At 48.0% G+C, this 15,817-nt stretch overlaps 1 protein-coding gene across 6 annotated transcripts in view; it reads right to left on the bottom strand.

The window, feature by feature from the left end:
• Positions 1–15,817, bottom strand: part of LOC111857386 (unconventional myosin-IXAa-like) — a 101,575-nt gene that overhangs the window by 47,283 nt on the left and 38,475 nt on the right. For all 6 annotated transcript variants that reach the window (XM_072698483.1, XM_072698485.1, XM_072698484.1 and 3 more), the window contains exons 3-8: positions 9,530–9,624; positions 9,034–9,096; positions 7,607–7,706; positions 6,059–6,112; positions 3,030–3,127; positions 2,617–2,743 (exon numbers count right to left, since the gene is read on the bottom strand). In XM_072698483.1, the coding sequence (XP_072554584.1) occupies positions 2,617–2,743; positions 3,030–3,127; positions 6,059–6,112; positions 7,607–7,706; positions 9,034–9,096; positions 9,530–9,624 (537 nt within the window). The remainder of the gene's footprint in view (positions 1–2,616; positions 2,744–3,029; positions 3,128–6,058; positions 6,113–7,606; positions 7,707–9,033; positions 9,097–9,529; positions 9,625–15,817) is intronic.

Below are 15,817 nucleotides of genomic sequence, written 5' to 3'. Positions count from 1 at the left end.
GGAGACTAAGGGGGGGCATGATCCAGGTGTATAAGATTATAACAGGTCTGGATGCTGTTCAGCCAAATGGCTATTTCAATATTAGTTTAAATATTAGAACTCGTGGCCATAGGTGGAAATTAGTGGGAGAACATTTTAAAATAGATTTAAGAAAGCACTTCTTTACACAGTTTGTAGTTAGAGTATGGAATAGTCTTCCTGTTAGTGTAGTGCGAGCTAAAACCCTGGGTTCCTTTAAATCAGAGCTAGATAAGATTTTAACAACTCAGAGCTATTAGTTAAGTTCTCCCCAAACGAGCTTGATGGGCCGAATGGCCTCCTCTCGTTTGTAAATTTCTTATGTTCTTACAATACATTGCCGGTTCAGCCAATGTCTGGAGGAATTGAAATTATGGGCCTTGCTCAAGGACCCAATGGTGAAATCACTTTGCTGAAGATGGGATTTGAACTAGTGACTTTCTGATCACAGGTTTGGCATCCTAACCCACTGAGTCGCACACGACCCCCTCCAAACATCCACACATCCACACTTGTATCTTTCATGGAGCTGGAAAACCTTGGCCGGGATTCCTCTGGAGAAATCTAGAGTGTCCCATCGACACACCCGCTGGGCGCGAGCTAAAACATCGTCTCCGACATCAGGAAACGAGAGGCAGCCGTGTGACTCTGTGACCCAGCCAAACATGCCGTGCAATTATAAATCAAATTACATTCTGCGTGCAAAACAAAAGTTTTGTAAGAGAATTCCGCCTTCCCCGCCGATTAGCTCCATGAGACCAGCTGCGGAGCTCTTGAAGTCGCATGAAAGACGGGACTCTTGGGAACTGCGAAGGACCCAATTAGCGTGTCTGCAGTCGTGGATGACACCGTGAGCGTGGCTTAGCGCTGGGGAGGTGTTTCCACTTTAAAATAAATAAATTAACACTGAAGAGGGAAAAAAAACATCCCCATGTCACAAATGTACATGTTCAGTTACAGATTTGAATGAGGGAGGATGGTCGGTGAGCACATTAGGCGATATAGGCAGCCGCCTAGAGCGCCATCTCCTCTGGGGGGCGCTGACTTAGCGAGCCAGTTTCACTTTGGCTTGGACATGGGCGCCGCTGGTGATCTGCTATCTAAAGCATCAATTTGGACCAGCAACTACAGTGAGCACCGTGAAATGATGCCAATATCGCAGCTCCAAATTTTCCATCCCTTTATAAAGGCCGTGTTCATTTCCGACATTTGAGAGTAACAAAAACAAAATTAAAAAAAGAAAACACTGTCTTGGAAAATATGCAGGGAACTATGTTCCAAAGGCAGACGTGGTTAAATGAAAACAGTGTCAGCTCCTCCCTGCTGGAATGCGAGGATGTCCACTTTGGCTGCACCAGGGGGGTGTGTGAGTATGTGTGACATCGTGAGAGGTGGGGGGGCCCTCTCTGCTTTGCCGGGTTCAATAGATCAACCTCACTCATCCAGCCTGTGGTCTATGATCCTGCCTGTGTCCAGCTGTTGAACCCATGACCCTTAAGGTCTCTTGATGGTTCCTTATCCACTGACAATCTGGGGGCTGGAGTTCATCTTGTGAAGAATAACATCAGGAGAACCTCAAGCAGCCAAGAGGCCCGTTTTCATCGACGACGAGTCAATCAGCACATGTAGGTAGCTCTGTAACGACGGCAGTCTGGACCAGTCTTATCAGTCTCTACTACCAGCAGCACATGGAAATCATCTGTAATAATTTTCATCCTTAATTGCTGTGTACATCACTCCTAGATGGGTTAGCGATAAATTTATGTTGAACTCTTTTTTTGTTTCATAAACACCCCAATATTTAATACAACAAAATCACATTGCAATACCTGAAAATTTTCCAATACCGTGCTGTCCAAGTACAGTATACAAAACACTTTATTTCTTGTTATGCCATCCTGATCTTAATGCAGTTAAACCTTGAGTCACTTCATCTGTCCATGCATCAATTATTATTAATCTAATTATTTTTTATGTCTGTGGCATAATAGGTCAACCGGAAAAAACCCAATACTAACAAACTGTAAGGGGGCACATCACCACCTATTGTAGTGGGGTCGGGCATACTTCCGTCAATAAAATGATTCCCTTCCCGTGCGTGTACACTGGGACAAGGGCAGCAGTCCGATTAAACGGCACGTAAACGTACTGACTGACTGGCAAAAAGACAGCGGCGGCATTCGTGTTAAGCCTGGATGCCACAAAAACACGTTTAAAATGGGGAAGAGCTGGGCTGCGACCGATTGTACAAACTGATTAAACACGAAATCAGAGCTATTTTTTACAGACTGACGAGAACTAAAGAAAAGAGAAGCAAACGGATCACTGCAATCCACAAAAACAACTGGAATCCAAGCTCCAAAATGCTGACTTGCAGTTGCCAACTCTCCGGGAATTGGGAGGAAGCAAAAACGTGGACCGTCTGCGGGTCCCCGAGGACTGGTTTGAGAAACATAATGGTTTTATTTCACAGTCTCCCAGACTGAAATCAGCCATGTTGCAGCATGATTTGCCACTCAGTCTGTCTGAGGCGGCACGTTCCAGCGGGACAGTGAAGTCAACACATATGTTCTGTAGGCAAGTAGAGGGCAGTCATACCTCCAGCAGCTCAGAGACAATGGGCAGCACTTCAGGGTTGCAGATATCAATGGAGTCATCCCGATACGTCTTCCTCTTGTATCGGATGTTTCCCAGATGCAGAATGGCCGACAGAAGGGAGAATATCCTGCGGAGAGTGAACGGTCAAACGAGGAAGTGGAGAGTGCAGCCAGGTCACACGACACTGAGGTGGGGGGGGATCTAGTCCTTTGGCACACTCGACTAGTTCAGCTTCAGGTACATTACCCTATCATCACGAGGGATTCCTGAGCCTTCAATTAGAAAGAGCCAAATCGTGACCTCAGAATTACACAGCACAAACTGTGGGACAGTCGTCCAATGGACATGTGTGATTTAGGCTCGTCTGCGTGCCTGTGCACATGTATGAGAGTGCGTGCGTGTGCAGGACTCACTGCTTCCGCGTGGCAGGCAGGAAGCCCACCATCTCCATGGCCAGCTGCAGACGCTCAAAGTCATGCTTCAGGTCTTCCCCTTCCACCGTGAAGCAGTCCTGATGAGGGCAACGACAGGGCAGGGCAGGTCAGTTTGACATGTCAGTCACACCTACCTCCATCTCTGTTGGTGATCAATCACTATTTAGAAGTGACTCTCCAAGCTGTGCACTGTTTGTCACTCCAGGTAATTCCATGTCTGGAATTCAACAAGAAGACTGCAGCTGAACACCCAGGAAAACCCAGAATGGAAGCGGCTCTAGAACAACCAAATCACACAAATCTACAAATATCACTGCAGCAAAACAATGTTATTTTTGAGTAACAAAACTCACCATGGGTTTGCGCTTTTATAACAGGGTTATTCAAATCACGGTCCTCTAGGGCCGAGCACTGCTGATTTTCCAGCCTTCCTTTACCTGTGAGCCAGGGGTGAAGCCTCTGACCAATCAGAATCAGTAATTATTAAACTAACTACCTGGGAGAACTGAAAACAAGGCCTGGATTTGGAATCAAGGTCCAGATTTGAAGAACCCAGTTTTATAAGAACAGAAAAGGGACAGAATCTAAATGTCATTGTAAACTTCAGTTCCTGCTATGTGGGGGTGCCACCGGTGTGGTGGTATCACGTGCTATGCAACAATCTACACAGACACAAACCACAGCACGCACACATGTAAACACACCTGTGCCGCAGAATACACACAAACATGCACATATGTACACAAAGCCTGACCTGTCAGATGCGAGCTTTCAAACACGTGCCCACACATGACAGGACGCCCCCTGGTCATTGGAATACACAGCAAAACGACTGTCTTTGCAATGCTAATCTTTGCATTATAGTATACAGCAACACCTCTGGGTGTATAGTGCCTCAGCAGGTGGCTCTGCTACCATAGACCTTCAGGATCAAGGGTTTGAATCCCAGCTCCGCTTTCTGTGTGTCGAGTTTTCTCCAGGTATTTGGCTTCAATGGCACAGTCCAGAAACAGCTAGTCAGGCTAAACAGTGTCTCTAAATCAGTGTTTCCCAACCCGGTCCTCAGGAACCCCCAGCAGTCCATGTTTTTCTTCTCCCCCCAGCTAAGGGTAAAGATGTCGACTGTGTGGGGGGTCCCTGAAGCCCAGGTTGGGAAACACTGCCCTAAATAACTCGTGGTGTGTGTGTGTGTGATTTAGACCGGCATCACATCCAGGTTGTACCCCAAGCCTTGATCCCTTAGATCTAGTCCAGGTCGCCCTTCAATAAGTGACAGGATGATGGATGGCTGCCCATCCATGATGTGATGAGGTGTCCTTCAAAGGTGAGATTCCCCTGGAGCCAGGCCTACTAAGGGGAAACTCCTGCACACCTGGTTTGATGTGTAATCGCATACCACCAAAAACCAGTTTGCCCTGCTGCTCTCGCCGCATCTTCGCAGGAAATTGTGCCCGTGTCTGTTTAGCTTTCCTTCCCATGTAGGAAGTGTAGGAGAATAAAGGAAGAGGGGAGCGATTTGTCGACTTAATGGCTGCAAACGCCTCCCTCCCAACAAAAATACATTTAAGCCAGCGAGGACCTTATCCTGGAACCAGGACGTGCGCTGCAGCACTGCGGGGTGTACTTAATAAGAGGAGGCTTTATTCACTTCAGATGCTATACGGAGCTATCCGATGTGTTAAATCACGTTTGGAAGCCAAAGAGAACAATGGAGGCAAGGATTCCTGGGACCGTGGTCGCTTGCAAGGCCTTGCAATTCAGGCCCCGCAGTCAGCCTCTGCGGTAACTTCAGCTGCCTTCCCTGGAAACCAGCATCACATTCTGCAGTGCCGCCGCACTGGAAACGCTCACACGGCCTGCTGTTCGCCGCCCAAATTGAGATTTTCCGGCAAAATTCCTCCCCGACCTCCTTGAGAAATGTGCTACCAACGGACATGAAAACCAATCATCAGCTGAGCACATGATATCCACAAACTTCTCCCTAAAGGGTACAGTTTCTGCACGCCCTTCATTTCTGCCAGAAGCAACAAAATCATCCAAGAAAGGCGTGCGTTTTCCCACTATGCCTCTGGGCATCCCGTCCTCGGATGCACTGCTGGGAGAGTGCAATTGGTCCTGCCAACAATACCATGATAATCAACACAGACAGCCAATGGACACGCAGCAGAGTACTACAACCAGCCCGATTGGCCAAAAAAAAGAGACACATAGACAAAAAACCCAAAGGCATGTGCTACACACCGTTCATAGTCTATTCTCTAAAGCAGGGGTGGCCAATGTTATCCGCAAAGGGCCGGTGTGTATGCAGGTTTATGGGGTGACCTTTAGGTCAGCTGTTCAGACCCAGGTGTGAGGACTCTTCAGCCAATCAGTCCTGTAATTAGTGACCTAATTAGGGAGTTGCAGCGAAAACCTGCATACACACTGGCTCTATGTGGATAAGATTAGCCACCCCTGCTCCAAAGCATGACAGGAAACCTACAGCTTACTAATAGTTATTTTAGACTAAGGCAGTCAGTAAGCGATGGTCTCTGCGAAGACAGAGACTGCACACCTAAAAAATGACAGAGACTTTTCATACACAAAGGTCAGAGCTTGCTAACGCCCAGACCACTGGTAGCAGGGGACACAAACAGTACAGTGGAACGGCAAATAATGCAAATAAATACATAAGCGGCAAATTTTTCATTAGAGACAGCCTCCGAAAGGCCAGAGATAGTGTGGCTGCAGAAGCTATAGGTATCACAGCTATATCCCGTATCCAAGGACAACCGAGTTCATGAAGCTCATTGGTCACCATGGGGGGCATAGGAGCTGAAGAGCAACCAATCAGGGACAAGGATAGAGTGGAGAGGTGGAGCAATGAGAGAGCAAGCAAACCAAACCACAGGATGTACATGGAAAGTAGACAAGCAGGGTTGAGAACTTGAGGGTTAGGGTGTGAGATGGGAACACTGGAGACAGATGGAAAAGGCCCAGGATTCCATCCCAGCGCAGACAATACTGACCAGCTCACTCTCATAGTCATTTTCCCAGTGCAGCTTGACGGCTTTCTTTGTCATCTGGAAGTAAGGTAGATGCAGTTAGGTACAGGTATACCTCGCTCTCATAAGAACAAACAGGAACTTAATAGATATAGCATGACTCTCTCTAGCCACATGTCACTGATACCATATAAGCTCACCAAACATGCACACACGCACACACCTTCCTGGATCATGCTGATTTGTTTTTGTGTTTGACCACAACTGAATTACAGAAAGCGATCACGGCTTTTCAAATGAGAAGCACGTAGGCCTAAGCTCAAGGCTCATGACATCTTTGGGAGTGTACGACACAGCTGTCCAAAGACAGCCCAAGGTAACATGAAGACGATCGCTCTCTCCAGCTCACACAGGCCTTGAAGCTCTCCCGGGCCTTCCAGTTTTTCCGAGGAAGACGCATTGGAAGTACGTGCTGGGAAGGGAGGGAGGCTTACAGAATGACTCAGGAATGGAAGGAATTATTTATTTCTCCTGGCCTTTGAGTTTTTACAGGGACAGAGAGACACCGACATCGTGCTTAAATGAGGGGCAGTGAAAAAAAATCGTATTAGCCGAAACCGAAACTAACTTCCATTACAAAAATCTGATTGGATGTTGTACTGATGTGTCCATGAGCCGAGTCATAATGAACAGTACAGCGTGCGAGAAACCAAGTGTGACATCACAGAGTCACGTGCAGGGCCAAAACGGCCGAGAGACACGCCTTTATTGTGAAATGCCGAAACTGGAAGCCTGAGGTTTTGTGTGACTAGGGCACTGGGTGGCTTTTTGTTGTGGTGCTGGGAGACTGGGAGGCTGGGGTCTGGGGGGGGGGGCATTTCCACAAGGGCCTGCTTACCAGAAAAGCTTAAGAGATTAACAGTGCCGCACGGCGTTGTCATAGAGATAAGGACTAACACAATGGACGCGGCATGTGCTCTCCGCGTGCCGGGACTCCCGTCAGACTGAGAGGCTACAGGGACGGCAGCCCGGAGGGGACAAAAACCACCCCTCTTCAACCGATCTCCAACTGGTGGTTTGTGTAAGGGCGTCGAGGCCCAGACACACCCGTTAGAGCAGCCGGACTGACAGACGGCGAGAAGCAGGCTGATGGTTTGTGGGTAAAAAAACTGACACCCAAACCTCTGCAAGATTTACAGCCACTTCACTTCCTGGGGGGTATTTTCTGTTGGTCGGGGAAATGAGGCTTCAGAACTCCTATTGGTTACATCACTGGCTCCCATTAGTTTAAATCAGTGTTTCTCAGCTCGGTCCTCAGGGATCCTCAGATCCGTCCACATTACTGAATACCTGGTACAAATGTGCTGGGAGCTGGAAAAGAGCAAAGATATGGACTGTCTGGAGGTCTCTGAGGACTGGGTTGGGAAACACTGAGAAACACTGAAAATGGTGGTTGGCAGCACACAGTAATTACCCCCGTCATGGGCTTGGAAGCCTTATTTTGCCCTTGACAAAGACCTCCCCACCACCCAATTTTTTCACGCTGGTGTCGCTGTGGGCGGGCAGGCGTACCTGGTTGAGGTAATGGTACTCGTCAGGGTTCCTGAGGTGGAAGGCCAGCCTCTCCTCCTCGCTCGCTCCTGCCAGCAGGTAGTAAAACACGTGGTAGTTCCTGGCAAGGACAAAGGGTCGCAAACCCGTCAGATAGTGGAAGGAAGCCTTCACATGACTGCAGACCAAAGCCGGCAAGACACCAGAACTTCTCCTGGGGAATCAACATCAGAGTCTCAGCACTCGACCCAGACCTGCGGGGGTCGGGGGGGTCACAGAATTTTCAGAGAAATACAGCATCAGTGAGTAGATGGCAGCCCTTTCAGCATGAAGGCTGCAGGAATATGAAGATGAAGGCGGGTAACAACCAGCCAAACTGGATAATGGAAGGTGAATAGATGTGCTGTTGATTTTTTAAGGTGGGGGCATAAGAGGAGCCATAATTCATACAAAGGGGGCAACCTTATCATTATCCAATGATAGGTTTTTAATCAATGAGTGACGGGGAGGGGACCAATCACCTTTCAGCTGCACCCCACTGTGTATACACCTCTGTCTTTGTCATTACCAGCAACAGTAATTTTACACCCAGGCCTACAATCACATTAAACGTGCAACAAAATGTTTGTAACAACAACCGCACACTGGCACAGCCTGTCATGTGAAGGGTCAGTGTCCAGCGTGACCTGATTGGCTGCCAGGCTGTGATGTCAGCACGATGGAGAAAAAGCTGCCTGGGACATTGCAGGCCTATGGACAGTATGGAATGTTCCGGTATGTGCGGTGAGAATCTGTACACCAGCGTCTCCGACATCCTCACACCCTGGCAAGTCACTTGTGGTGGGGCGAGGGGGTGGGCAACCTGGGAACATTAATAGTCTAAGCCAGTGCTTCCCAGCCCAGTCCATGAGGAATCCCAGACAGTCCAGGTTTTCACCACCTCCCCGCTCCCCGCATATTGGTACCAGGTATTCGGGGTTCCTGTTTGTTTGGTTTGCTTTTGATTGTTTGGTTCAGGTTCTATGGGAACCGGGAAGGAGCAAAGATGTGGACTGTCAGGGGGTTCCTGAACCACAAACCAGTCCCCGCATGGCTGGGGATAACTAAAAGCATCACTAACATGATTACTATTGGGATAACTATCGGTTAAGCACATACAAACATCATCATAGGGGTTCTGATAGCCAGAGCAACCAAAAGTGAGTGTGGGGATGCGGGGGGGGGGCACCCACAGGGTCTCAGACTGCATTGGGGCCACCCTGGGTGTCTGAGCCCTTGGGGGCTGGGAGCAAAAACACACCCGGCAGACGGAACCATCCCCTGGCAGCTGGTAAGGCGACTTAACGTTGCACAGATGTGTTTGTGTGTGTGTGTGTGTGTGTGTGTTTGGTTGGGGGGGTGTAGGGGGGTTAAAACCGTCACACCGACAGTCCCCTGCATGCTGTTACCTTTCATTGTGCTCCTGGTAGACCAGCCTGGACTTCTCCAAAAGGTACTTCTCCACGTAGGCTCTGGAGTACGAACAGAGAAAATAAAACTTAACGCAAGAGTACACAACGAGAGCGACAGAGGCACAGAGAGGTGCATCATGGGAAGCCTCTGTTTTGTTAGGATCCAGTTACTAGGAAAACTACTGCTCTTTTCAGTACTAAGGAGGACTGGCTATTGTCATAAGTTTTTGTGTCACTTTGAAAATCTGTGTCAGGACAAACACCCAAGGCTGTTTACAGTAACCCCCCAACACAGTGACCGACATCTGGACTCCACCCGATTCCGAGGATCCGTTATAACTAGTGAGGTCATCGCTGTCTAAGGCTGCTGTAAATCCCAGATGCATGCATTGCTTGTCCTCCCACAAGCTCATGAGCTTGGAGTCAGCTGCCCCAATTCGGGCAACCTTTTCCCACCCAGACCACCCCTCCCCCAGCAGAAGGCCAGTCTCACCCCCTCACGGTTCCGCTCTCCAGGTAATTCACTTGGATGAACTTTCCGAAGCGACTGGAGTTATTGTTGTGAGCCGTCTTTGCGTTTCCGAAGGCCTGTGGGGGTGAAAGAGAAAGAGGAAGTCATTGACAAATAACTGGGAATTCGTTGTCCTGACAGTTGTAATGAAGCATCTTTCAGGAATTAAGTCAACAGTAGGTGGTATGGCGTCAATAAACAGCATTTGCATCATGTTACATTACATAATAAGCTTCTTCAGCTCACAGCTATACATAATTACACTTTATACTGACATTTATACTGCAGCATAGCAGTGAAGTACTGAATGGACCAAAGGGCATAAAACGAAAGGGCCAGAGAAAAGGGCAGAGAGGGCATCTGTATAACAATTATCCCCCATCTGGAGTCTGAACCCATAACCTTTTGGTGATCACTCCAGATCCTGGAGCACTCTGATTTTCACAGGCTGCTGCCGTTGTGCTGTCCAGGTCAAACTCACAGCTCTGGATGAAGATGCAAACCAAGCGATGCATCACTTAGAAGAGGACCCTTCCTTCCGATTAGATACGCCCTCAAACTCCGCTCAAGCAGACTAAGCCAGGAGCTGAATGGGACGCTCTGAGAACCTCAGCAGCCACACAGCAGACGTTCAGCTATAAGAACGCCATTCCGCATCAGGGAGGACGTGTCTCAGAGACTGCGGAGGTGAAGGGCTTTGAAGCGGTCAGGAAGTCAACACTGCCCAGCCAAGCTCCAGCATTCCATATAAAACTTGATCTGTCAACTTCGTTCTATTAATAGCTCAGAACGACAGCAGTGAGATGATGCAGAATGAAACAGCAGGATAATCAGCACATAAGCCAAGGTATAGAGTCACTCTATGAGGCCAAAGCCTAGCCTGTGAAATAAAATTTACAGAGGTGATGCCCCCCCCCGCCCCGCCATGTGAAAGTACGGGTTAGCCTATGTCCATGAATACCTGCATGAGCAGAAGTATGGGGGGGGGGGGGGTGTGGGGATGAATCGCCAAAGCTAGCAACCGACTAACGAATCACCCTGTGGGCAGGGCACTGCAGATTCACGTGACACAATCAGACAAACTCCACAGAGCCACAATTTACACCTTAAGAAGCAGAACCTTCTGTGATCTGTTATCACAGACACCCTATAGAACCAGCGACGAACAAACCTCAGACCAGAGTGAATCACTACAGGCAGATAAAAAGAACACTTTGGTGCAGATGCAGAGAATCCGGGGCGTCTGTAAAGCAGCACAACATGAAGACTCTTAAGCAATGGCAGTCACATCAAAATTAATTCAGTCACTTGACAGGATGATCACCAGTCCCATTAAAATGATCACTTTGCTCCACATCGCATATGCCAAAGCAGCCAAAAAGCTGCCCCCCTTCTACAGGACAGAATGGCATCCAGAAAGTTAAAGATCCTCTACCTTCTCAATGGTGAGATCAGAGATTCTAATTTGACCTCAGTAGGTCTGGGTGGTTGTGATCAGAAGGTCGGCGGTTTGAATCTTGGCGACACAGTCACCCATCTTTAAAAAAGGCTCCATCAGCCCCGAAACCCATAAAAGCCCTGAGATATGAGGGAGTCTTTGGAAGCTGATCACTTAGCGTTCAGCGGCTACGGCAATGTGGAAGCCCTTTGGAGCACCTGCGGGTCCAGATTCCTCAGTCTGAGATGAATCACACATCTCTCCCAGTCACATGGTGTGGGGCTCTGATTTGACAGGGACATGGGCGTAACTGGGGGTGGTTTCATATACAGTGTGGACACTCAGGGAGTCTCTCTCTGTGATTGGCTCAGCTGTTACTAGGGGACATTGGTATAGATGCTGCATCACTGGCTGCAAATCTGCTCTTAAAAGAAGAACCCATCCCCAAAGCTAATTCCTCTCTTAGATGGAGACAATGGGGCTCGTTTACCCTTCTGAGGTCAGACACCTCAGAGCTGAGCAAAGGGGCTCTCATCCCCTTCGGTCAGGTCGACTCTGTTACTAGGCATAGCTCTAAAATGATTCAGACAGCTGCTCCACATTTTCACACCTGAAATGTGGTTGCTTAGCAACATACCTGCCTATTGTGACCTCAGAATACAGACTGGATTCCAGAGGTCAGTTGCCATGGAGCCACAGGGTAGAGTCAGTCCCAGCATCCCTGGCCTCTGGTGTAAACATCTGGCCTCTGGTTCTGTGCAGTACCTGGCCAAACTGCTCACAGTCCATTTAGTCCACTTAAACTCTAACGGGGGACCTCAAGTTCTATCAAAGATGTTATCAAGAAGTTGTATTCGATGTTCCCATGCGAGGAATAAACACAAAAAAACGGCACAACTTCTGTATCAGTTGCTGAAATAAAACATCGTTTGTCTGCCTGAAGCAAATCACTGTATCAAGGAATATCTCCCCCCACACAAATTAAAAATAGCTTAATCTTTTCATTCTCTTCATCTTATTTTCCTAAAAGGATCAGCCTAGACAAATGCACTCCAAGTCACCCACGCCTAAATAAAATTACTTGTAAATCTACTGGTAATTATTTTTAGCGGGAGCACTCATGTGTGAATGGGCTTTAAACCCCCAACACATTGCAGTCTCTTGCATTTCCCTCCAAACACAGCTTTTCAAGTCAAATACGCAGCTTGAGTAGGACTGCAGCAGCAGATCCCAGTGTGCGGGAGGGAGGGGGATGGGGGCTTGGGGTGGGGTGCGGGGGGGAGGGGGATGGGGGCTTGGGGTGGGGTGCGGGGGGGAGGGGGATGGGGGCTTGGGGTGGGGTTAGGGTTCAGGGGCTTTCGAAGGCCCATTTTCACTATTGATTAGTTCCTTGAAAATCTTTTCATAGATGAAAACTAGGGAACAAAATTCAAGGTCTGTAAATAGCTGAGAGTCCGACTGTTAGCCATTAGCCTTCATACAGCAACAAAGAAGCTGCCGGTTTTCATTCAATGCCGACTTGTAAGCAAAGGGACATACCCTTGGAGCCTTAAAGAGAGCTCTGTTATCTGTTCATTCCGGCAGAGGATAGATCGGTATTTTTCTTTTGAAAATATCTCCGCTCTGCTTTTCCGCTTGAAAACAGCATGGGGGGGGGGGGGGGAGCAAGCTTGGGACTCATCACCCTCCACAGAGTGACCCATAGAGGAACCAACCGGCACATAAAATAACCATGGAAATTTCCATTTCCACATCATACACTATCCTATCCTACAACAGCGAGCAGAAGGTTAAGGATCCTTTACGTTCTCAATAGTGACGGGTACAACTGGGCAGAGATAAAAAAAAAAATATATAAAATTCTGATTCGGGGGGGGGGGGCATGGACCTCAGTGGGTCAGGGTGTCTGATCGGAAGGTCAGCGATTCGAATCCTGTCCTTGGCAGGACAGTCAAATCACCACTGGACCCCGCAAAGTGCTGCGGAAGGCCTTCTGTTCGGAGACATCAGAGGCCCGTACTCATCAGGTCTCCGACACGGGGGCCGCGCCGTACAATGGTGCCCTTTGGTGCTTCATAAAAGGCACCAGTCACAGGGCCCTACAGTGAAAAGCCTCTTCAAGGAGGCCTCTATCAGCGGCATCTTTCTTCCTTTGAGTCGGTGTGGTTTTCAGCGATTCCCCCGAAAGCGGCGCACGGGCCAGGAAGCAGCTGCATTCCACCTCGGTTTGGGCCTCCGCGGGAAACGAGGCCCGGCGAGGAACGGGAGCCGCCGAGGACAAGCATGTCCACTTCCTCTGGGGACTGTACCATGTCCAGACGACAGGACAGGGGAGGACTCCCCTTGCAATGGTATGCCCCCCTGGTCTAGTTACTTTGTATTTAGCAGTATTTGCAACTAATTCATAAAAGGGCGGTTACTATGAATAGCAATATGGAATTTTCCCAAACATAGCTGGGTCTTTGTGTTTTTTTAAATGCTCTGGGTCTTCACTGGCGGAAGTGAATGAGCACCACGTTTATCCAACAATAGAATCACAAGCTGTCTGAAAGCTGCCATTGTTCCATTTTTTTTGGGCAGGAAACCGTGTTAGCAATGGTACGCACTTGGCTAAGACGAGAAATTGGGACGTAAACATGCACAGAGTGAAGGAAAGTGATGTTTTTGCAGCACTAGAGCTCGTACGCTGAAAAAAAAAACGCCTATTTTCTTACAATTGACATAATGAAAAATTTACACGAAAAAATGCTAAAATGTAAATTAATGATTGCAACTGAATTTTATCTACATCGTGTCATAGCAGTGGAATGAAATATTTGCAATCCCAGGATTGTAGTTCTGTATTTCATCAGACGTGGATGCTGATTGAGGGGCTGCAGACAGAGCGACCAATATGAATGGGCTGTTCGTTAGGCCGGGCCCCAAACACGCAATCAGACTAACAGCTGACGAGTGAGGCAAGAGTAACTAATTAGGGGGTTAACAATGCACTAATCAGGGGGTTAATGATGTCTGTAGTGCTGCAGAGTGAAGCACATTTAGTCTATGCAATCAGGAGTCCACCAGACTGAGAACAGCATAGACCAAGCCCTGGGTCAAAGGTCACGATGTCCTTTGAACCAATAGGTACCTGAAGACCAGCACAGGCCATCAGAGGATGTCATTCTGCAGGCACCACAGGAAACAGACAGACACATCGACTAAACACACATACCGGAAAAATGGCCACTGGAATCACTTTAATGATGCATAACACCTTTACTCAAAGCATCTCACGTTAAAAACAAAGACAGGCTTCTTTTTATAAAGGGTTCAACAGCAGAACCTATCTGGCATAGTAAGTGCTTCTGGTCCTAGTCAGGCATACAATTTACCCTTTGTGATGTCAAATCCAGTCTACGTCCTCAATCAGCCCATCCCCTGCTGGCACTGTTGGGTTACAGCATGATAGAGAGATACAACATGGACAGGACAGCAGCATCGCAAGGCTCGAGTCCAGAACTACTCCCTGGTAGAAGTGCCCATGGATGGAGAACTGAACACATGCATTCCTCCTGGGGGGCTGGCGCTCTCCTTCAAAGGATCATATTCCCTCATTCCTGTCCCCGTGGGCCACACATCAAAAGCCACAAAGCACATGATTTTCATTGGCTAGTAAAACAGCCACCACGACCCAATAAAAACACAGGGGACCCTCCCCCCCCAACCCCCAACAGTCTCCCAACAAGATTTCATCCACAGACACCATGTTTGTGCTCAGAGTTAGTGGCAGATAAAGACATGGACAATAGACCCTCCAAACATCACAATGCGCCCTGAAACGACCGCTTTAGAACAAAGGGCAGTGATATGTGCTCATCAAAGGAGGGTTATGAGGCAAACCCCGCTACATTTAGGCCTTCCAGGCCAGGATGCATTACAATCCCATGATGCATTCAGGTAACATAGAAATCAGAGCAGACTGGAAACACTTTGTACATATAAAACTCCTGCCGAGGAAACACCCTAATTGCTAACTGCTAACTGCTAAGAAGGTCATCTGCAGATGCCTGCAGGAAACACATTTTACTGGGATGAGTGAACAGAATGACAGATGTATGTAATAGTGTTTATGTGTGTTTATGTGTGTATGTGTGCATGATGTGTGTGGAGCTCAATACCGTAAAACATCCACATTTTCCTCTGGCGTCTGATGAAATACAGAACTACAATCCTGGGATTGCAAATATTTCATTCCACTGCTATGACACGATGTAGATAAAATTCAGTTGCAATCATTAATTTACATTTTAGCATTTTTTCGTGTAAATTTTTCATTATGTCAATTGTAAGAAAATAGGCGTTTTTTTTTTCAGCGTACGAGCTCTAGTGCTGCAGTTGCACAATAACCAAACAGAAACACACCAAGAAGGCTTTTCAGTGCCAAGGGCCGCCGTCAGATCAGCAGCACAAAGGCCAATCATGACATCAGAGCATGAGCGCCAAGCTCTGGCCTGCCGGAGGAGCAAAAACTCCACTTCAGTTCACGTGGTAGCACCTGATCTACCAGCCCCATTGCATTTCATGGTTTACAGCCCCCCCTCACACACACACAGACTCCCCACTACAGGCAGCACCATGTACCAGAAATTATTGTTGGGGGGGGGGGGAGGTGTGGCCTGTGCTAATGCGTTTGTCCATGTTAAATGACTGCCCAGCAAATTAGGGAGGCAGAGAACAACCATTGTGTGAATTTGACTTCACCATTAAATCGTCACAATCACAAGTCCAGCAATATGCACTTTAATTAGCATTTAATTATTCTGAGCCCATCAGGCAATCTGTACTCAATA

This window comes from Paramormyrops kingsleyae, chromosome 13, assembly GCF_048594095.1.
Source record: "Paramormyrops kingsleyae isolate MSU_618 chromosome 13, PKINGS_0.4, whole genome shotgun sequence".
Taxonomy (NCBI): domain Eukaryota; kingdom Metazoa; phylum Chordata; class Actinopteri; order Osteoglossiformes; family Mormyridae; genus Paramormyrops; species Paramormyrops kingsleyae.
The sequence above is the reverse complement of the archived record's forward strand: the minus strand, read 5'-3'. Positions and strand labels throughout refer to the sequence as shown.